At 39.7% G+C, this 22,939-nt stretch overlaps 1 protein-coding gene across 3 annotated transcripts; it reads left to right on the forward strand.

Moving 5' to 3' along the window:
• The first annotated feature begins 1,346 nt into the window (after positions 1 to 1,346).
• On the forward strand, positions 1,347 to 11,014 carry ccnl1a (cyclin L1a). Of its 3 annotated transcripts, XM_007232092.4 has the most exons (11): positions 1,347 to 1,706; positions 1,904 to 1,978; positions 3,050 to 3,159; positions 5,103 to 5,223; positions 5,527 to 5,591; positions 7,522 to 7,621; positions 8,373 to 8,477; positions 8,611 to 8,752; positions 8,907 to 9,015; positions 9,174 to 9,272; positions 10,066 to 11,014. In XM_007232092.4, exons 1-11 carry the CDS (start codon positions 1,449 to 1,451, stop codon positions 10,481 to 10,483), a joined length of 1,602 nt encoding a protein of 533 aa, XP_007232154.2. In that variant the 5' UTR covers positions 1,347 to 1,448; the 3' UTR covers positions 10,484 to 11,014. The 3 variants fall into 3 exon arrangements, with proteins under 3 accessions (XP_007232154.2, XP_049339250.1, XP_007232155.1); XM_049483293.1 differs by lacking the exons at positions 8,373 to 8,477; positions 8,611 to 8,752; positions 8,907 to 9,015; positions 9,174 to 9,272; positions 10,066 to 11,014 and adding an exon at positions 5,866 to 5,879 and having other exon boundaries at positions 1,363 to 1,706; XM_007232093.4 differs by lacking the exons at positions 7,522 to 7,621; positions 8,373 to 8,477; positions 8,611 to 8,752; ... (1 more) ...; positions 9,174 to 9,272; positions 10,066 to 11,014 and adding an exon at positions 5,866 to 7,233 and having other exon boundaries at positions 1,364 to 1,706.
• Positions 11,015 to 22,939: the final 11,925 nt, after the last annotated feature.

Raw genomic sequence — 22,939 nt, forward strand, 5'->3', positions numbered from 1 at the left:
TAGACTTTTTTTGATTGACAAGCAATGGAAATAAACTGAGCTTTAAACAAATTGTGTTACTGCACTCTCTACTGTAGCATTTATACACTTACACACAGCACATTCACACTTTCATCATAATAACTAAAAACGATACAGAAACACAGAGACCTCTGTAACTATTAAAGGTCTTTTCTTTAGAGAAGTTACAGATAAATCCAAAGAGCGGTGAGTACTGGAGTACAGGAAGAGGTCTGGCTGACCCACATGGCAACATCGCTCAGCTTAACATTTTTTTAGGGATAGAATTTCTATAAAACTAATTAATTTAAAGCTATGTAGTCTTTGCCTTGGTGTTTTATGGTAAATTGTTGTGCCTGTTGTGAATTTATATTAAAAAAATCACATTTTTTATATTATGAACCAAACCATTCCTCTGATTGTGGAAACTTGTGTCTCTCCACTCTTCCTCCAGATTCTGCTCCCTTTATTTCCAAATGAAATGCAAAATTTACTGATGGTCAATGATGGTTTGGAGAGACATGTTATTTGCGGGTGTTGGTCTGCTGTGTCCAAAGTCAGTGTAGTGTTTTTTCAGCATTTTCTTTTCTCTGCTTAGAACTTTTATGAAGATGCAGATTTAATTTTCCAGCAGGACTTGATACACTGGCCACACTGCCTCTTATATACAGGCCCCACTCTTATATACGGGGTTCCTACGGTAATTAAAAACCTGGAAAAGTCATGAAATTTGAAAATAGCAATTTACAGGCCTGGATAAGTTTTGGAAAAATAACAATAACCAGAAAATTTTGGAAAAGTCATGGAAGTTGTGTCTACAAATCTTTTGTTTCATTTTATCGATAAAGAAAATCTCTTTTGAGCGAACAAATACATTAGATCAGAGTTGGTTCAGTAATTTAGCCCTACACATTGGAGCTTTCAGGATCTGACACACATTTTATTATTAAATATTGGGTTTCAACATATTATCTGACTCATATATACTACTATACCTACTATAATCAATTTTTACTATAGTTTTAATTGATTTTTGTTTTTATCGTTCATTTCTGCACTGATGTTTTTAAAAATCCCATGGTCATGAACAGTTGCCTTAAAGGCATGGAAAAGTCATGAAAAAGTAATGGGAAATTATGGGTTAAAAGCTGTATGAACCCTGTATATAATATGGAAATTTTCTGAGATTCTGACTTCTGGGTTTTCCTAAATCGCGTATATAACATATGAGTTTCACATTTTGACCTGATTACTGAAATAAAGCAAATTTTAAGTGAGGGACTAGTGTGTAAATATGAGCCGGCCCTATATCGCGCGGATGTGTACACTCTCCCCTCCTCCTTCTCGTGCTGCTGCGCTGCGCGGCTGCTGATCTGATCTACGTCAGTGCCGGTCGGTGGGTCCGCTCGGTCTGTTCTTCTGTCTCTGGATCTGCTGAACTCGCGCTGATGGAGGCCACGATGGCTGCGACTCCGGCGACCACCGCCACCCCTAACCCGCTGCCCGGCGGCGACGCGGGGATCCTGATCGGGGACCGGGTTTACTCGGAGGTGTTTCTGACCATCGATAATTCCCTGATCCCGGAGGAGAAGCTCACCCCGACCCCCTCCATGCTGGACGGCCTGGACCTCCACACCGAGACCGACCTCCGCATTCTGGGCTGCGAGCTCATCCAGGCCGCGGGGATCCTGCTGCGACTGCCGCAGGTAAATAACGGGGGGAATAAACCCGCCGAGCGAGGGCTGAACCGGGAGTAACCGGCTAGACCCGCCGCCGCCGCTAGCTTTAGCATTAGCGCGCCTCTCCTTTAGACAAAAACAAAATGGCGGTCTCTCCGGGTTCGGTCTTAATGTGCGGATTAAAGCTTGAATTTCTGTCTAAATGTGGTTTATTCATTTTACAGGTTGCCATGGCGACGGGGCAAGTCCTATTCCACCGGTTTTTCTACTCCAAGTCGTTTGTGAAGCACAGTTTCGAGGTAAGGAGCTCAGCCGGCCGGCTGTGGGGCTGAGGGTTTAGATAGTTATTCAGGCCCGGCTGCGTAAAACCAACGCAACACCACCGGCAGCCATATTAGACAGCGCGGGGAAAGCCAGCGCGCATGCGCACACACTTATTCACACTTACTAATACTCACTCGTATGTGGCATAACGTTCTAAAGTCTAGACAAATGACACACAAGTTAAATTATCATAAGGTTATAAACCTTATTTTCCTCTTATTATATTAATAAGCATTGTGTCACTGTTGGATTACTTAGCTTTTTTTTAGCAATGATTATCTCGATCAGCCTTAACATTTAAATTTTTTTAAGTAATTGAACTTGATAATAAGCACAAAAAGTCACCTGAACCTGAGTTTTTCTTAAATTAACTTATACTTCACTCATTCTGAGACGTAGAAATTGCTTAGTTTAAAAAAGCATACCAAAGAATAGCTTAGTCCATTAGACATCTTATTGGTTATCACTAGTAGGATGTTCCATTTAGTGATGTGCACTAACTAGTAATGACAGATCTATTAACCTATAAAGGCATTCTGACTAGACATATTTTAAAAAGTATATTTTTGATTATTCATGTGCTGCGCTCTCATTTGCAATGACTTTTTTATTTGAATAAAAAAACGACCCTATTATTCAGCTATAGTTATTTATAGAAATGTTATAGTAACGATTCTATATATCTTTACTAAGTTATGAACGGACGATATGGCCAAAATTTTATCATGATGACAGGTCTTAAATTCGGTCAGAGGGATATTCTGCTGTAAGTAATCACACACTGTTAGAGCTGGTTGATATGGCAAATATTACGTCACATATGTTGATACGATAATATTATTTTTATTATCTGATAAACTATAGATAAAATGAACAGCGTTTCAATCTCACGTAATTGGGGCACTAACAGAAACTTAAAACACAATTTATGCAGATTTGTACAGTTCAGAGTTTGTTCTTCTGCCCACTCTCATTTTGTGGCCTCACTGCCTCTCTTGGTTTTAGCTACATCCTATATTACCTCACTGTTTCTGTTCCCTCCTCAGATTGTTGCCATGGCCTGTATTAATCTGGCCTCAAAGATTGAAGAAGCCCCACGTCGAATAAGAGATGTCATCAACGTTTTTCATCACTTGAGACAGATCAGAGGCAAAAGGTGAGCAGTCTAGTGCTTTTGTTTTGTCACATTCTCGACTGTTTCTTCTGTTTGTTACCTGTACCAACAACCTCCCACCTTGACAGATATGTTTCATTGTGTAACATTTAACGTCATCACTTAACATAAGTGAATCAGGTATATTTTAAACATGTTTACTGTGACTAGTCTCTGTGCCTTTGTTTTTTTTTTATAGAATGTCTTGATTTCAGTGCCTTTTTGTTTGATTTATGTACTCTAAACCATTTTAAGACTTTTCAGTTTCATCATCAGTCATAAGTTGATAGTAACAGCAAGGTAGTAATCTGCTTACCTGAGCAAGATAAATGCATCCTGAACACTCAGTACATTAATCAAGCAGTATTGAAAACTATTTTTATATATCGTAGTAATGTTTAAAAAAAAAAGGGATAAATTTAAATTATAAGTGGGTAGGGTTGGGTGATAGGTTTGTTCAACTGAGTAAGAACTGAGGTATTAACTTGAATTCTTTTTTCCCTTGCAACCAACTAACAGCGACCAGCTACATTTACCAAAGCCTGGGTGATGTGGAATGGTACGTAGAGATGAAGCAGTCGACATGGCAACAGTGAGCGAGGTGTCGCTTCCCCCCGCTCCCCTGGGAGACGCCAGTGGTCTGAAAGCGGTCACTGGGAAATCGGGGACGACAGGTTGGCCGCTGGTCCCGAAGCGCCTGGGTGACTCCTGTGTCTCAGTTTAAGTTTTTTTCTGTCTTTGCTAACACGGGTGATGAGTGATTTATATAAAATCATTTTACAAGCCAAAAAATAGACAAACCCACCTCATATCACAGCTTTCACAAAAACCACACACCTCAGATTAGCCAGTTTTAGTTGTACGATTTAAGACAGGGAAGTTAGCAGGGCTGTTTATACCAAACACTTCATCCTGCATCCTCGCTTGTGATCATTTGTGTTCCCACACTCTTTGGACTCACATTAGTTGTATAGTTAGTTGTCCACACAGTGTAATGCTCAAATATCTTTGGCACAATGAGTATGTTGTCTACTTGTATGTTGTTGTGAGTTCATGAAGTTAGTCATGTTAACAGTGAATTTTGAAAGCTCTCAAATAGATATCAAGCTTTGTGCAGATATGTGTATATATATTTTTTAGTTTTTGTTTGGTCTTACTATAGTGCATTGTATTTAAATTTTTATAGAGCCAAGAGAAGTAGCAGTATTTTCTATTTATTTTGACTGTCCTTATTTTTTCGGAGAACATTTCTTCTCCACTCTATTTTATGAGCAAAGTTATTGTAGTTTTGTTTTAAGGAGTTCTGTCATTCATGTTACATTCTCATTAGTTTCGTTATTCGCTAAATGTATAAGTTAAGATTTTGTAAGATTTGTGTGTTGATTGAATTGTGACTAAACGTTGGATTTGTGTTTTGTTTGTATATTTGGTGTTTGTTTTGCAGTTTGGTTTTATTGTCCTAAAAGAGGGCAATGTGAACAGTGTCTGGTATTGGAATCTTTTTTTTTAGAAAATTGGTAATAGGTAAAATATTTTGAGTGTTTTGTAGCTCCATTGGCTATAGTAGGTTACAGTAGGTAGGTACAGTCACTAGATCACTAGACACTGTTGTTGTTGTTGGTCGGCATAATTAGTGTTTTCTCTCAGGATTGTTTTTTGTCTGGTCTGACTCGTGGTCATGATTCATTGTGCAAAGGTGTCGTTTTTGCAAAAGCTGTGATGTGGGAGAAGGCTGTTTATTCCTCACTTGTGGCAGGACTAAAAGATTTCTACTGAAATTACAGGAGTCAAGAGATGGACCTGTTGCCTTTAGTTGGTTGGAAGGGCAAAAAAAGCAATTATTTTATTTACAAAAAAAAAAACAAGCAAAAAGGCACTGTGTCTGTGGTTGATAAATGTTTGGGTTGGGGGAAACAACTTTTTATTTTCGTTCCTTTATGAATCAGGAGTTCAAGTCCATTGATACTTGATCAGAACTACATAAACACGAAAAACCAGGTGATCAAAGCCGAGCGGCGTGTGCTGAAGGAGTTGGGTTTCTGCGTCCATGTGAAACATCCCCACAAGGTGAGTTAAAGTCTCTTTGCCTTACACGTCACTCGATACTCGATAGTAGACTTAATAGTCTAGTTATAGAGGCAGTAGCAGTGCAAGTCTTGAAAATCCTGTTCCTCTAGAGGATCCAGTGACCCAGCAGCACAGCTGCGCCCTCTTTATCTCTGTGTGAAATTTACTTTTAAAAAGCAACTATTGACGTAAAGTGATCAGACTCCAGTGCAGCTGTGGTTACCACACCTGTGCACAAATAAACCCCGTGGGGGTCAAACCGCACCCTGCTGTGGCTTAACGTTCCGTGTCGTCTGGTTTCAGATCATCGTCATGTACCTGCAGGTCCTCGAATGTGAGAAGAATCAAACTTTGGTCCAGACAGCCTGGTGAGTACTTTACCCTACTCGATTAGGAGTCTAGACGCTCTTCGTGTTCCCAGCCCACTAAATAAGCCTTGATACTGTAATTTTTCTCCACTCCTCCCCTCCCCCTTTATACACTTGATGGACTTGTTTTTCTTCACTCAGACATGTCTGTCTTTTATTTTTCCCTTTATTTCTTTTTTTATTCATGGCTTGAGTCTATAATTTCGTGAATGAAATAAAACAAAATGGAGATCTCAGTTTAACTTTGTCCTTTCTCTCTACTCTTTGATTAAAGGGTAGTCCATGATGGTAAGTGTCATAAAGAACCTCTGAACTCTGCTCCTTCAACCACATGACCCCAGGAATCTCCCCCCATTGGCTGCCCGTTTCGAGACGGCCAATCCAGTGAGAGCTCTCTGCCCGAGAATCACTGAAGGGGGGCCTTTCCATCTGGCAACATCATCTTGTTTTCTTGGGGTTGTCCAAAAGGATTTGTATTTTGTTACATTTTATTTTTTGTCTGAACTTCTGAAGTTTTGAAATAAATGCTAGCACAGATTATTTTTTCTTTTATTTTTTTATATATTAAGCACACTTTACCACTTAAGCAAGTAGATATTCTGCAGTAAAAGTGCTGTTTTAAGAGTGTATGTATTTTCTTATATCATTTTTTTTCTATTATTACTATTTATTTATTGTCCCCCTTAAATAGTCATGTGTGCTTGTGTGTTCACACTGATGTGGTTTCTAGAATTGTCTTCCAGGGATCGCCATCCTGCTCAGGCTTTGCCTCCAAGGATCCATTTTTTTTTCGGCTATTCCCTTTTCTGTGTTGATCAATTCTAAATGACGAGTAGGAAATCAGGCTTCTACATTTAAGCAAACAGCTTTAATTAAGTATATGTTTTAAAGTAAATCATCATCAGTGTAGTGTTACTATGCTTCCTGTTTTTTGATCTATTGGATTGTCAATGATAAATGCATCATTGTGCAACACTCCCACCACCCATCTGTCCCTGTGTCTGTTCAGAACACTTCGTAACCAATCTCTAGCAGTTTTAGAACTCCATGCCTAAGACTACCCATTCAGTCAATCAGTCTGTCTATGTTTTTCTGTCTGGTAGTCCGAGCTTAACTTTGACTCAGTCCTGCGCTGCTTTGGGACACGTTAGTCTATGCTCTGGTGGTTGCTGCTGCTGGTGCTCTCTTAGTTTTTAGTCTCTTGCTTTTGGCTCTCGTTTCCCCAGCAGACAGTGCATGCCTGATGCTGCGTGTCAAGTTGCATGCCATCATCTGTGTTCCTGTCCTTTGTCCTGTGAAGCCTGGAGACCCCTGTGTTGCTCTAGTCCCCCTCCACCTCATTTCACTTCACAGAGGACCATGCCATTTGCTTACGGCAATGGAAAGTCAATCTATCGTTGGCTTGGTGGCGCAGTCTCTTGCTTCTTGCAGGTCAGGCAAAAACGGGCGAGATTAGATGCTTGCAGCAGCAATGCAACTCCAGAACATACAACCTGTTTTGTTATGAACACGTTGTAGTAGTGACTGTGTTTCTCTTTCTTTAGTTTTCTTGCATGTGATGCTGTAATAGGTCAGAATAGTTTTTATTTTTGGACCTCATTTCCCTGATGACCCACGCAGGCTTGTTTGTTGTGTACATGTTCAGAACTCCAATGAACCATTCCAGTGTGAACACTCCCTCCATCTGTTCTGCATGTAATCTCTGTACACGGCAAATGTGGAGGCTTCCAGGAGTAAAGAGAGTGAAAGGAAAGAGAGGGAATGGACAAAGCTAAACATGAGTCTCCTTATAAATGTTTCCTATTTGCACTGCATCATGAAAAGGGGAAGGGAGGGGAGGATGGTGTCTCTTGTTTGAGGGAGGGGTGGGTTTCAGTGGTTGGAGCTTAGGGAGATGTGGCAATTTTGTGCTTCACCTTTTGTGTTACAGGAACTACATGAATGACAGTCTGCGCACCAATGTGTTTGTGCGGTTTCAAGCGGAGACCATCGCCTGTGCCTGTATATATCTCGCCGCCCGAGCTTTACAGGTACTACTCGCAGTGTAACTGTCATCACCTCTTCCCATTTCTGAATACTGAGAAGTTCAAAACTCATAAATTTAGTGAGCAGCTTTTTTTTTAATTGTGGCCACATGACTAAATAGTTTAAGCTAAAAATCCTTATGTAACATATGACCCAATTTCATATCCTGTGTTTTAGCATTTAGTTCTAGAAAATCACGTCAGCAAAAAATATTTAATTTAAATTACAGCATTTTAATGGTTGGAACAGAGCTGTAGAAGCTAAAAAATGCACTTTTAAAAGAGTTGGTATATCTCCAGCTCTAACCCAGCACTCCTACATTCTGTTAAAAAGCTCAGATGAACAAACACACATGATGTGGCCTCTTGGATTAAATGTATGTAGTGTTTATGTAAAATTATTATAAATCTTTATAGTAACACTTAAGTAATGGTATATCAATTACATTACAATACTGCAGTAATGAACATTTCAAGTGGTTAAGTGATGTCACTACTACTTATTGACACTAGTTTAGACATTATTAAGTAATGTTGTTACGTACTGTAAGTGTCAGGTAAACTTTGCTACTATACCTTGAGACAAAGCTATTAAGTAAGAAAAGCAGAGCAATTTGTCGCAGGTTAATAAAGATTTGGTGCTGTATGATCCTATTTTTCATATTTTTAAAGAATTATCGTCCTTGTGATGAGTGTTGTTAGGCTGCAGTTGTAGCTGTTAGATTGTGTCCCTCACACTGTGCATCGTATGTTTCAGTTTCCTCTTCCATCTCGGCCACACTGGTACCTACTTTTTGGAGCCACAGAGGAGGAGATCAAAGATATCTGTATTACCACCTTGAAGCTCTACACAAGGAAAAAGGTAGGACTTTATTTCATGCATACATTGACTTTTATGTAAATGTGCATGTCAGATTTTCTTTTACTGTGTGATGTGTGTATGTATATTTTTGTCTCTCCTCATATTAATGGCATCTGTTTTTTTTTTCCTCTAGCCGAACTATGATCAGTTGGAACGCGAGGTTGAGAAGAGGAAGGTGGCTCTGCAGGAAGCTAAGCTGAAAGCTAAGGGGCTGAACCCTGACTGCACACCAGCTCTTTCCACGCTTGGTGGCTTTTCTCCTGGATCCAAGCCATGTAAGACCCACTATCTTTGATTTAACTGAAGTATAATGTAAATACTTTTGTTTTTGTTTGTTTTTAAGCTTCAGCAATAACATCATATGATTCATAGTTTTAGTTCATTTTCATGTGTCATGATTTTTTTTTTTTTGTTTGTTGCTACTGGCAGCTTCTCCAATGGTGAAGGCTGATGAGAAGTCTCCAAACCCTCAGATTGTGAAGACTGTGAAGAAAGAAGCTGAGGATCGGTCCCAGGGCTCTAAGAGTCCTCATAATGGGTAAGGGCTCATTGGCTGATTAGCAAGTCTGTTGTAAGGTGGATCAGGTGTGTTTGGGCATAGAATACCTGAGAATCTGTTTAGATAGCTGGTTTTGGAAGCCACTGGAAATGTGTTGGAATTGAGCCTGAGCTGCTTTTCTTCTGTCTTCTCCACAGGCTAAGGAAAGAAAGTAAACTGGGTCGTAACAGTAGAAGTGGGAGCCGATCTCGTTCCAGAACTCGATCACGGTCCAGGTCACGCTCTCCAAGACGACAGTAAGCACTTGTCTTAACTAGGCCTGTCTTATCAGTTTAGTGCATAATGTGGATAGGACCTCAATTTTGGCATTATTTTTGTATGTTTTATTCTGGGAAAATATACAGCTACCACTAAAGACCACTACAGTTCCTAAAACAGTTCCTCTAATGTTGCTATTTACAGGTATATATTTGAGTAAATTTAAAATGGTTGTTGTTTTATTCTATAAACTATGGACAACATTTCTCCCAAATTCCAAATAAAATAGTCATTTAGAGCATTTATTTGCAGAAAATTAGAAATGGCTGAAATAACAAAAAAGATGTAGAGCTTTCAAAGAGTTCAGAAATTAATATTTAGCCCTGGTTTTTAATCAGTTTTCATGCATCTTGGCAAGTTCTCCTCCACCAGTCTTACACACTGCTTTTGGATAACTTTATGCCTTTACTCAAATTCAAGAAGTTTAGCTTGGTTTGATGGCTTGTGATCATCCATCTTCCTCTTGATTTATATTTAAGAGGTTTTTAATTTTGTAAAATCAAAGAAATGTATAATTTTTTAAGTGTGGTCTCATTTTTTCCAAAGCTCTAAGTTTTATGTCTCTTTAAAAGAGTGCGATTGCATTTAAAATTACATTATTCCCGGTTAGTTCTGGGACAATATATCATCCAGACAATAGTTATTGTTACCGATCTGCATGTAACATTTTAGCTTTCTGCTTAAACTCTGTATGCCGCATTTAAATAGATTTTTAAAAATACTGCTGTTTAACTGGTAGTTCATCTTCTTTTTGTTTGTATTCCTCTTTAGTTACAACAACCGGCGCAGTCGTTCAGGGTCCTACAGCTCCCGCTCCCGTAGCCACTCGCACAGCCGCAGCCCGTCACCGAGGCGGCATACCAACCACGGCCCCCCCTCCCCTCTCCTGCCGCACCTGAAGTCCAAGCAGCGCTCGGATGATAAGGTCCACAGTCGCCACAGCCACAAGAGGAAGCGCTCGCGCTCTGGCAGCAAACCGCGAGGGGAGCGCGAGAGGGAACGGGACAGAGAGAGGGAGCGGGACCGCGCCTCGTCTGACCTGAGCTCCAAAAAGCATCGGCACGAACGAGGTGGTGGCAGCGGGGGTCACCACAGGGACCGCCGGGAACGGTCACGCTCATACGAGCGATCACACAAGAGCAAACACCACAGCAGCAGCCACTCGAGCCACAGCCGCCATCGACGCTGAGAAACGCAAGCAAAGCTGTCTGAGTGAATGAATGCAAGTTCGTCTGGCTATGTGCGTCGAGCGGGTCAGAGTTTAACGCCAGATCTGACCACAATCTCCCTCATTTTACATTTTATTTGTTTTTTTGTTTTGTTTGTTTTTTGGTAAATCTTTTAGTTCAAATGTAAAGTGAAGGACTTGAAATACATATTTACAGTGTAAAGAGATTAAATGCTGACATGTTGCAAAGAATGCTTTGATTTATAAAAGCATCATTTTGTTGAAGTGTTTGGGGAGGGGGGAAGTGAATAATTTAAACAATTATTTCAGGAAAGACTTCAAGACTTTGCACGGGTATAGCTATATTTACAGAACGTGTTTCCTCTACAGACAAAGAACACGATTTCCCAAGGAATAGACCATATTTTTTTACAGCAGGATGCAGACTTTTTTTCTTCAATCGTGGTGACTTTGTTACACTGGTTTTAGTCTGCACGTGTTCACGTTGGATTTTTACTCAATAAAAGGAAAAACTGACTTATTCTTACTGTATTGATGTCTTTGTGTATTTCTGTTTTCCTGAGACTACTAGAACACTCACTTTCAATAGTTTTTTTTTTTAAGACCACTGTTAGAATTTCCTCTTAGAGCTATAGATACTGGATGCTACTAAGTTTTTTTTTATTTTTTATTTTTTTTTTTTTATTAATAATAATAGAAAACAGTCCAATGTTTAAATTGTATGGAGGTGCAGTTAAAATTCTCAAGTAAAATATCCAGTTAACTTACGTGGGTTAGAAAGCACTTTAGTTCTGGGTTTGTTTGAAAGAAAAGTAAATTATTACTGAATCCAGGATGAGTAGAATGCCGAGTCACAAGCTTTGATTCATTTATACTGTGTTATTCACAACTTCCAGTCTAATTTGCTGGTTAATGGGCATTTAAAAGTACTGATTATTATTAATTTAATGGTAGGAAAAACTTTGCTTCTCTGCTGATCACACGTAAACACCAGACACATTGTTTTGTTTGTGTGAAATATAGTTGGCTATAATCTGAGGTTAAAGCGGCAGCTTTTTTTTTTTTTAAAGCAGAAAGAAAATATATTACAGAGCAATTTAGATTTAACTAGCATTAAAAGTACTTTTTCATATGCTCTGTGCAATTACGCCACCTTAAGACTGTCACTTTAACAGTAGTATTCCTGAGTTAGAATATTAAAATATATAATTAATGGTATACGTGTGCTGGCACGGCCATTCCTGCAACATATATATTAATATTAATTCTCAAAAACAGAGCCAAAGTGATCTGGTAGGCTTTAATTAGATTTTTTTTTTTTTTTTACTTATGTACTTAAGTCACAGGATCCAGCACTGTTTGCTGGTTATCTAAGGTTCACGTCACAACACATTGGCAAAGACAAAATATATGCTAATTAAACAAATCAAAATGAGTGAAGTAACACCTAAATCAAGCAAAAAAGTCACTGTTTTTGGACACAAGAATCACCAGTGAAGTCGACTTTTAATTGATCTTGTAATTCAGAGGATCCAGTGATATTCAGGTGTGAAATGTACACAGAATAAGACGTACAGGGTTCTGAACAGATATATTTACCAGATATATTAGTGTAATAGAGGTGGGTTTCTGAAAAGCCCATTCATTTTCCTCATAGGGAAAAAAAACGCTTAGACACGGAAGCTATATGAGGACTACAGAATGACGCATGACTTCAGTGCTCTACTAAAGTCACAGCACAGCTGCAGGGATCGGCAGGAGACTCTTTTCGGCGCAACACCAGCAAATTCAGTGGCCGTGTGTTCTCACAGCATATTACACACAGCTGATCCAACTAATGAAGAGCTGAGGTTGTGTTGCAGCAGGAAATCACTAAAACAGGACAGCGTTACTCCCGAACCAGCTTTAAATGCTGAATCACATGTTATCAGTGTAGCTGAGACGAGTGATAGTGGCGTGTTCGGCTTTTCTGCGTGATACCTGCACATCCTGATTTCACACCCTGATTATACTGACAGACCAGCTACACCAGTTAATTTAAAATACATCATTTACTGCTGCTGGAGCTCCTCATTCAGCCCGTTTACTCTACAGCCTTTCTGGATTTTAGAGCAGTTTGTTTATCTTATGAAGAGTCTGATTAAGTTTATTAGGCAGTGAAATAAATTAGAGATGGTTGGTGTTTTTGGCTCGTTCTTTTAGTTTATTAAGCCTTGTTAAGGTTTGACATTATAAAAGATTTGTGTGGAAAGAAAACCCACATTAAGCCTTTTTACATGAAGTGTTTTAGAAGCTTTGTTTAGCAGAGTTAGCTCTGGGGTTCTGGAGTAACACTGTCCTGCTAGTAGTTTTCCTGCTGTATCACCTCAGCCAGGGCAGATAGTTAGTTGATTAGTTAGTTGATTATTTGGATTAGGTGTGCTGTGATTAGTACAAACTAATGACAGTAATTAAATACTAAACCCGTGGGCAGCGCTGCTCCTGAACTGAGAACCACTTAAGCTGCTACCGTCACCGTTCTAGTTTGCGAACCTAATTTTGAACCGGTTCGCAATGTTTCCACCAACAAAAGTAGGTTCTGTGTTCTGTCGAAATGTCCTACCTTATCAAGCCGTGATGCTCTAATGTATGTTTAACTGTAAAAATACAAAAGTACTATTTTAGTGCATGTACCCAGGAAAATTCCAGTAGATGTACGTTATTAGATTTGGATTGCATAAATCATTGTATCATGGCAAAGTTATGGCAAATAGAGCTCATTAAAACTGCTTTTATATTTATTTATGATAGTAATTGTAATTTTACATTTTTTAAACCCCCCTAAAAAAGATGAATTATAAATAAAAAAACACGAGAAATAATTAAATTGTGTAGTTCAGCGCATTTGCAGTAGCTTTGGGAAGCATGTATCGATGGGTAGGACAATTCGACAGAACACCGGTGCTGGTGTCAGGTTCCCGAACGGTTCTTTGCAAAAAAGCAGATTCCGTTCTGGCTCCAAAATCTTGCTGATCTGGAACCAGCGAACCTGTGACACCAGCGGCCAAAGGGCGGGGTGTTGAAGCGTCTCCGGTTGTTTACAAACCTCACCTCCATTCACCCACATTCACATACGTAGTGAGTGACTGCTTAAAGCAGTGGAAACACGGGCCAGTTCTTAAAAGGTTTGCAGGTTCGGAGGAACCGGCTCTGGCACCAGCACTTTGTTGGTGGAAAAGAGATATTAGTGATTTTCCACCGATGTAGAACCATCACTGTTCTAGTTCGCAAACCTAATTCTGAACCGTTTGCCGTGTTTCCACCAACAAAAGTAGGTTCCGGAACCAAGAACGTTCGTTCGCAGCATCTGTGGCCGTGTCTGAGAATGCCCAGAGTTCTGCTGAGGAAACAGTGATTACTCTCGATTTGGCGTTCTCCAGAGTTACAGGAAAAACTTGAAAGGAGCACTTTACTAGAGGGAGAGAGGGAGTATACCGGCGTTTTATGATTTGCTAGACAGCGTGCTGGGCAGTAGGTCATCTAACCAGATGACGGCGGCGCTAAATTCGACCACAGCAGCGTCCATTGCAACCCTGGCTTTCCGACTTCGTCCACATCAGCTAATAGTGCTGGTACGTTTACTGATGTGGCGTTTTGACGGTTCAACTAAAACTGGTGAAAACGTGGCCCGGTTCACTGAAAAGCACTGCTGTTCTTATAAGTCTGTTAAGAGGAATAATAATCCAAAACGTGATCTGGTCAGAGTTGGCTGCAGTAGCGCAGAATCGAGTCCGCTGCCGCTGTGCTGTGACGTCTCTGGCATTTTTCTAATTACGACTCCTAAACGATCTCGTAATTCAGAGGATCCAGTGATGTTTAAACATATTTATTTAGGTCAGAACCTCTTAGACACGGAACCCCAAATATGAGCATAAACAGCATGGCGCCGACTACAAAATGATTTTGCTCAGTTGTAACACATGGTGCTGATATTTATCAAAACAACAAAATGTACACTTACTCTTTTTTAAACATTACATATTTGCGGTAGGGGTCGACAATATGATCATAAATTAGTTTTCTCAGTTGCTTTGATGCATTTCTCAAATTAGAATTAATATTTGCACCACACTGTAGGCATGTCTTAATACAGTATGTATAAACAGAACCACCCAATGGATGAACAGATAATGCTCATACTTCCCTCTAAATCCTTTGTTCATTACCCAAGGGTATGTATTTATGTCAGTAAACTTGTCAGATGCATCAAAATAAAGAGTTCTTCAGTCATCGATTATGAACATGTGATGATGTATCAGTTTACCCTATAAGGATTTACTCAGTGCTAGTGTTTTGAATGCTAGCTTCAATTGATGCTGTATTTAGGTGTTTTAATAATACAAAGTGCAAAGTTGCAAAAAGTGCTCTGTAAATAAACACGAATTATATTTGTTTTAAATCAATAAATGTACACCAGACATGCACATCATCTTATTTTCAAAAAGGAAATGTTTAAAAAAAAACATTACCTTTTTGAAAATAAGAAATCCAGCAGAGGGAGCCACTGCATCAGGAAAAATCTTATTTGTAGTTGGTCTGAGCTGCTCCCATTAAACTCCTCCTGCCAGCCTCAATTTAGATCACCTAAATGGCACAGCTACAGCTGCCAGCTACTTCTCACTGAAGCCCCTGTTTAAAGATAGAAATACTCAACATGGATTCTTCATTTAATATTTTTTTAAATCTGGGCTGTCATTAGAGCTTTAACATTTTATGCATATACAAAAAAATAAAACAACTAATTAGCAATTTCAGTTAAATATATCATATAGCGGACAAACAGTGATATTTGAGGAGTTGCTTAAATTTGGCCACCTCATCAGAAAAATGATATCAATATTTAGTAGATCCTCCTTTTGTAGAAATAACAGCCTCTAAATGCTTCCTACAGCTTCCAATGAGAATCTGGCTTCTGGTTGAAGGTATTTTGGACCATTCTTCTCATAAAACATCTCCAGTTCAGTTGGGTTGGCAACCCAAGTGAGCTTGGCATTTGTGGAGGAGTCTCTGGTGTGTGTGTATATATATATATATATATATATATATATATATTATTTACATTGTGCAAATTAATTGTTATTATTTTAAGTTAATAATGTAATTATGATGCCCGACCTATTTGAAAGTACTTTGTTTTACTGCTTCATTCATATTAGTGACTTAAATTTTACCGTCAAAAATTTGAGCTGGATCAGTGTGTTTCTTTTCAATTCAATTTTCAATTCAATTTTATTTATATAGCGCTTTTTACAACAAAGGTTGTCACAAAGCAGCTTTACAGGAAAAACAGGTCCACGCCTCTTATGAGCAGCACCACAGAGATGCCAATTTTATGGTGACACAGTGGCAAGGAAAAACTCCCTTTAAGAGGAAGAAACCTTGGAAGGAACCAAGACTCAGTCAGAGGAACCCATCCTACTCGGGTTGACCCGCTCAGTACAAACAAATAACAAACAACAAACAAATAACAGAACAAAAACAGTACAGAGAATTAATGTGAACTATGGCTAATATAACAGGTACTAATTTATGAATATAAGAATGTGATGGGCACAAACTATAGAGCTATGGCTAATACAGAAACAGATACTGAGTGTGTTAATGGTAATCAGTGCAGGGTTGCAGAGCCGGAGAACGACACAGCGGGCAGTGGAGAGCCAGGCTGGGAACATCAGGAACAGGGCATCTCCATACATGTAAAAGAGATAGATAGAGAAAACAGAAAGGAAAGAAAGAGAAACAAAAAGCAGAAGTTAGAAGGGCTGTGTGATAATTCTGAGTAGAAGGACAGGGCTGATTCCTGAAAGCTGGAACCACAGACGGACGCATCCAGGAAGACCGGCCGGCCAGGCGTCTCAGCACATGTGAGAAAGATAGAGAGAGAGAACAGAGAGGGGAGGGAAGAAAAAGGGGTTAGAATGGTTTTATAAAACTCTGCTGGAGTGGGATGGGCACTGGTAGCAGCAGCTCAGGACATGGGGAGAGAAAAAGAAAGCAGATGATTAGGACAGGGTTTATATTTGCTGGATAAGCTGTAAGAGGAAGAAAATTGTAATGAGACATTACTCAAAAGCTTGAGCAAATAGAAATGTTTTGAGTCTAGATTTAAAGATTGAGAGTGTGTCTGAGTCCCGTATATTAATAGGGAGGCTATTCCAAAGTTGGGGAGCTTTGTAAAAGAACGCTCTTCCTCCTGTATAGTTTTTTCTAATACGCGGGACTAATAACAGGCCAGTGTCTTGGGAGCGGAGTGAACGCGGCGGATTGTAAGGAGTAAGGAGTTCCTGTAGATAATGCGGGGCCAGACCATTAAGGGATTTATACGTCAGGAGAAGTATTTTATAATCTATACGAAATCTAACAGGTAGCCAATGTAGGGATGAAAGAATAGGTGTAATGTGATCGAACTTTCTAGCTCTGGTAAGCACTCTTGCGGCTGCATTCTGAACTAGCTGGAGTTTATGGAGTAATTTATGTGGACTTCCAGCCAACAACGCGTTGCAGTAGTCCAGCCTGGAGGTTATGAATGCATGTACCAGCTTCTCAGCATCTTCGAGAGAGAGTATACTGCGGATTTTAGCTATATTTCTTAAGTGGAAGAATGCAGTTTTGACTATGCTACATATGTGAGCATCAAACGAAAGAATTGGGTCAAAGATGACCCCAAGGTTTCTCACAGTTTTACCAGGTATAATTAAGTGACCGTCTATGTCTACAGTATTAACATTTATGTTTTTATCAATATTAGGACCTAATAGAAGGACCTCAGTTTTATCAGAATTAAGTAAGAGAAAGTTGTGTGTCATCCAATTTTTAATGGCTTTAATACAGTCTGTTATTTGATTTATACAGAGCTCCTCGTTGGGTTTAGCAGATATGTAAAGTTGCGTGTCATCAGCATAGCAGTGAAAGTTAATACCATGCCTACGGATAATTTTACCCAGTGGTAGCATATAAAGAGTAAAGAGTAATGGACCCAGTATTGATCCTTGAGGGACACCATATTTTACTCTAGACTGATAAGAGCATTCGTTATTTAAGTAAACACACTGGAATCGATCTCTCAGATAAGATCTGAACCAGGTGAGGGCTGATCCTTTAATTCCTATAAGATTTTCTAACCTATCAAGTAGAATAGCGTGATCTATGGTGTCAAAGGCAGCACTTAGATCTAGCAGTACAAGGATGGCATTACTGCCCCTATCAAGAGCTGAAAGTAAATCATTAGTTACTCTAAGTAGAGCTGTTTCAGTACTATGGTTTTGTCTAAATCCAGATTGAAAAACCTCATGCATACTATTACTTTGTAGATACAAGCGCAGCTGGTTAAACACAATTTTTTCTAGGATTTTGGCTATAAAGGAAAGATTAGAAATTGGTCTATAATTAGCAAGCTCGCGGGGGTCCAGATTTGGCTTTTTGATAATGGGCTTAATGACCGCCAATTTAAGAGAATTGGGTACGTAGCCCATGCTAAGGGATGAATTTACTATTTCTAGTAATGATTTTCCCACCTTTGGCAGTGCCTGTTTCAATAATTGTGTGGGTACTGGATCTAATATACATGATGTTGATTTTGATGAGTTAATTACACTAAGTAAATCTTTTTCTGTAACCGGGCTGAAACACTCTAGGTGTGTCTCAGAGCTGGAGCAGCATTCATCAATATCTATAAGTAAATTTTGGGGGTGATACTGAATTTTTTGTCTAATGCTATTAATTTTATCATCAAAGAACTTCATGAAATCATTACTATTAATGTCGACAGGGATAACGGAGCTAGTTTGTTTTTGACTGCCGGTGAGTTTAGCCACAGTAGTGAAAAGGAATCTAGGATTGTCTCTATTTTTCTCAATAAGCGATGAAATATACTGGGATTTTGTTTTAATTAGGGCTTTTTTGTAGTCTGTGAGACTATGCTGCCATGCTAGCCGGAAAAATTCTAGTTTTGTGTGTCGCCATTTACGTTCAAAGTTACGAGCGGTTTGTTTTAATGTACGTGTGTGGTCATTATACCACGGTGCTAGCTTTTTATCCCTGATTCTTTTGACCACAAAAGTCTTATCTACACCCAAAATGCGACAGTAACACTGTATTCCACTGTGTTGTGGTTAAACGTTAGCGATTAATCGCAAGTTTACATACAACAGGAAACATATAGGAAATGGATCTTGGATTATCCTTGAAATCCTTAATTATCCCTCGGTTCTGTTTATGATCTACAAATGTGTCGCAAACATTACAGGGCCCAGCACACCTCTCCATTCCGAGGAGCCACAGCAAAATCCAGCTGCTCTTTATATCTCTCCACACATCAATCATCTTTGCACTATTCCAGAACCTCACTGCTTAGTCTATCTATGTATAAACGTCTAGGCCTGTCCCCAACATGATAAAAGTTTAGCTCAGTCTAATACAGCAGACAGCCTCTGCACCTTTCCTCTCTTTCTCTACCTTTCTCTCCATCTCTGTTTTTTTTCCTGTGCTGTGGTGATGTACTCAGTCTTCTCACTCATTCAGCCAGAGAACAGTGTGCGGGCAGCCGCCTCCGCCGTGTCAGAGGACAGGAACATATCTCTCCTCTCGCCTGTGCTTCTCTCTCTCTCTCTCTCTCTCTCTCTCTCTCTGTCTCTCTCTGTCCAGAACGCCTACATGAACCTTTATTCATCCTCACTGCGATACTGAAACTGGCCTAAAGCTCAGTCGCAGACCTGTCTGCGTCTCCAGTCTCATAATACATTGGACAGATGTTATGCTCAACTGCTTTTTCTGATCTGCTGTTCGTGTTGAGTGATAGCTCACAAAATATTCATACCTTAACCTGGTTCACCTGACGGATCCCAATACCATATGTTGTGCCAGTTCACAGCTTTTCTGAACTAGTTCAAGTTCAGTTCATACATGCTCAAAGTGAACAGTTCACGTTCAAATTTCACAGTTTTAATTCTGAACTACTAGTTCAAAGTTCAGTTCATTTTACTTTTTTCGTGAGACATTCAAATAAATACTTTTTTTTCACACTACAAGCTAGAAATCACTATACGTTCTTTGAAACTGCTCGTTGTAGACATTTGCTCATGACACTGCAATTGTGGGTTTCTTACCAGGTGAAGAGGAGAATCGGTGTCTGTCTACGTACATCACTTCCACTAGCCATTTTTTAAGATTGCAGCTCTTTCTCTCACTCTCGTCATTGGTCTCTCTCTCTCTCTCTGTATCTCTCTCGCCCTCGCGCTCACCACGTCGTTGCTCCTTTCTCTCTCTCTCTCTCTCTCTTGCCCTCGCGCTCCACGCTCTCCATGTCCTTGCTCCTCCCTCTCTCTCTCTCGCTCTCCTCGTCGTTGCTCCTCTCTCTCTCTCTCGCCCTCACGCTCTCCGCGTCCTTGCTCCTCCCTCTCTCTCTCTCTTGCCCTTGCGCTCTTCTTGCATTATGTACCCATGTAAACTGCAAAAAAACAATGAAAATTGTTCTTCTTCATGTGATTTTCACCTCAGTTGAACAAGAAATAATACAACAAACTAACATTACAGTAAATGAATTGCCTCACGTTACATTAGGCTTCTTGTTAAAAGTTAGTCTACAAAAAATTCTAGGTGAACCCTATTTCAGGTCAAGATGACTACTTTGCACTTCTGCACATGCTCAGTTTGACTCTTCAGTTGAACGGGGTCTAGTGAGCAATTATGCAGGGGTTATAAAGGAGAAATCCAGAGTAAAATGGACTTTTCGTGAAGTAAAACATGATAAAAAGTAGTACTTACCTTTGATGAATAGCACACCTCCGTTCTCCCACAGTGTTCCCAGATCCTGAAATTTTAACAGTTTGTCCAAACACCCCTCAGACTAGGCGACACAGGGTATAATTTGCCCGATAAATCCCTTATTCCACTGCTATCCAGGCTCAAAGTTGCTCCACACCTTCTTGCTAGAATCCGAAAGAGCCCTGACATTTAAAATGAGACGTTAATAACTTAAAAAGTGCACAAGATGCTTATTAAAACCACTGTTTATGTCACGTAATGGTAGCTTCAGCTCCGAGCACTGCCATCACTGTACTGATAATAAAACAAAAGCAGGATAAACTCTTTTTACCACAAGACAAGCATATAAAGCTTCAAAAAGCATATAAAGCTTATAAAGGAGACAATTTCATCTTGGCACATGCTCTCCACAAGTCTTTCACACTGCTTTAGAGTGACCTTAAAGCCACTCCTGGCACAAAAATGGACGCAGTTCAGCTTGGGTTGATGGCTTGTGACCATTTATTTATCTTCCTCTTGATTATATTTCAGAGGTTTTCAATAAGGTTTAGATTTGGAAATGGGGCTGACAGGGGATGACAGGATCTTGATCTGGTGGAAGTTCATCCACACCTTAATTGACATAGCTGTGTGGCATGGAGCATTGTATTTTTTCATTAATTTGACTGTTACTTATTTTCTGCAAATAAGTGCCAAAAATGACAAATGTTTTTTATTTGCACTTTGGGACAAATGTTGACAGTAGTTTATAGAATAAAGCAAAAGTACAGGCTACTCTCAGGCCTCAGGAGCATAGCACAGCAACACAATTTCAATATGACCACTATTCATTTATTCTGGTCTCATTACAGGGAATATAATAGGCTGAACTCCAAGCTTTTAGGTCAAAATTTACTCTGATCATTAAAAAAATCTATCCTAGTTGCCCAGTAAAACCTGAGCTGTTTTCACTGTTGGTGAGCTAAAGCTGAAGAGATGAAAGTGTGTTAGATGGTTTAGAAATGAACTGTGTGTCGTTAGAGCGCTGGAAGCAGTGCGGGGGCAGAACTGTAAGAGATGTAAAAGCGTTCAGGCCTGGGGCTGAACATAACACATGTTTGCACGCACATACACTCTTTCGTGTCAGACGAGAAGCAGGTGGGTAATAACTAGGTGTAATTTCCATTTCCTGAATGCATGTAAAGAGGTGGCTGGTAACTGGTTCCATTTACTAATGGAAGTTTCTTTGCAGTACAACCTGATAAACCCTTTCAGTGTGTTTCATAGCGACTGTTGTCGCATGTAGTGTTTTAAATGATCAGTTGTTTTTTAATTCACTGATGACTGACAATTATTCTAGCTAGCGAGGACAACTGGCTACAGGAAAAGGAAAAACAGTGAAGTTTATAGAGACAGCAGTTAACTCAACAGAGTTGAATTTTTGCGGTTTTCACTCCTGATCTCAGGTAAAAGTAGAGCTAACTAACATTCATAGGAAATTCTCTATTGCTGACCGCTCCACAGTGCTGATATAGTCCCAAAAGATCTCAACTAAACACCAAGCAAACCACATCTATAGCCCCATCTGAATAAGATTATTTTCTCAGGGGAACATCTGTGAAAAATATTTTACGCTTCTACTCAGTGATAAAACTCTTGCATCTGGACTGCAATAGAAAAAAACAGTGAGTTTTTAGGCTTTCTCTGTCACATGACATCGCTTTCAGTAGCTCCTCCATTTTCTCTTGCTGTTGTGTTTACATAGATCTCAAAGTGTGATTACGGTGTGTGGCAGTGGACAAATAGCTATTTGTCAAAATGCAAAGAGATCTAAGTCCGGACGGGACTAAAATTACCGGAGGAACACAAAGTTCAGCAGGTAATTCAGCCTGTAATTTTCTCAGAGGACGTCTGAGAAAAACATGTACATGGTCATACTGGACGGGAATAAAATCACAGAGGACCCACCATAAAAGAGAAAATTATCCCAGGACCCCCTGAGAGACTATCCAGTCCAGATAGGGCTTAAGACAACCTGCAAGCTTTTGGGACAGAAAGGAAAGACCTTTTCCATATAAATCAAGTGCAGGCAGGCAGTGGTCTTTCCTGTCTCTCTGTAGTTTGTTTTTCCCTCGTCAAAACAAGAAACGAGTGTGTTACTTTGAGGATTCCCCCCCCTGGTTTGGTTTTACACAAGAAAAATTGCAAATGCAACAAAATGCAACACAACAAACTATGTGAGAACGCTGTCTCCTCTGATTGATCAGAGCTGTCTGGAGTGAAGCTAGAAAATAAATACAGCTATGTGAAGCACTGAGCTCCGCACCAACCTGCTTTTAGTGTAAAAACAGCTTAGCATGGAACAGCAGCAGAGACAGCTTTAGTTCATTGCTGTAGTAATTATTTGGACAATAAATCAGGTTAAACTGCACCTGAACAGCCGTTTAGCTCAAATATAAGGAGTATGTTTAATAGTTGGGTCAGATCGAGGTCGGATCACATTCTCACCACAAATGAACAGCTCTGGAGTTTGGTTGAGACCGAGACGAGACCACCTTCTCACTCGGGTCGCCTGCCACACAAACCAGAGTGTGAAAACACCCTCAGATGTCATTAGACACTTTTTATTTTCTCTACAATTTAGAAGGCCAATTACTCAACCCACTCACTAGGCGT

The sequence above is a fragment of the Astyanax mexicanus genome, chromosome 9, assembly GCF_023375975.1.
Source record: "Astyanax mexicanus isolate ESR-SI-001 chromosome 9, AstMex3_surface, whole genome shotgun sequence".
NCBI lineage: Eukaryota > Metazoa > Chordata > Actinopteri > Characiformes > Acestrorhamphidae > Astyanax > Astyanax mexicanus.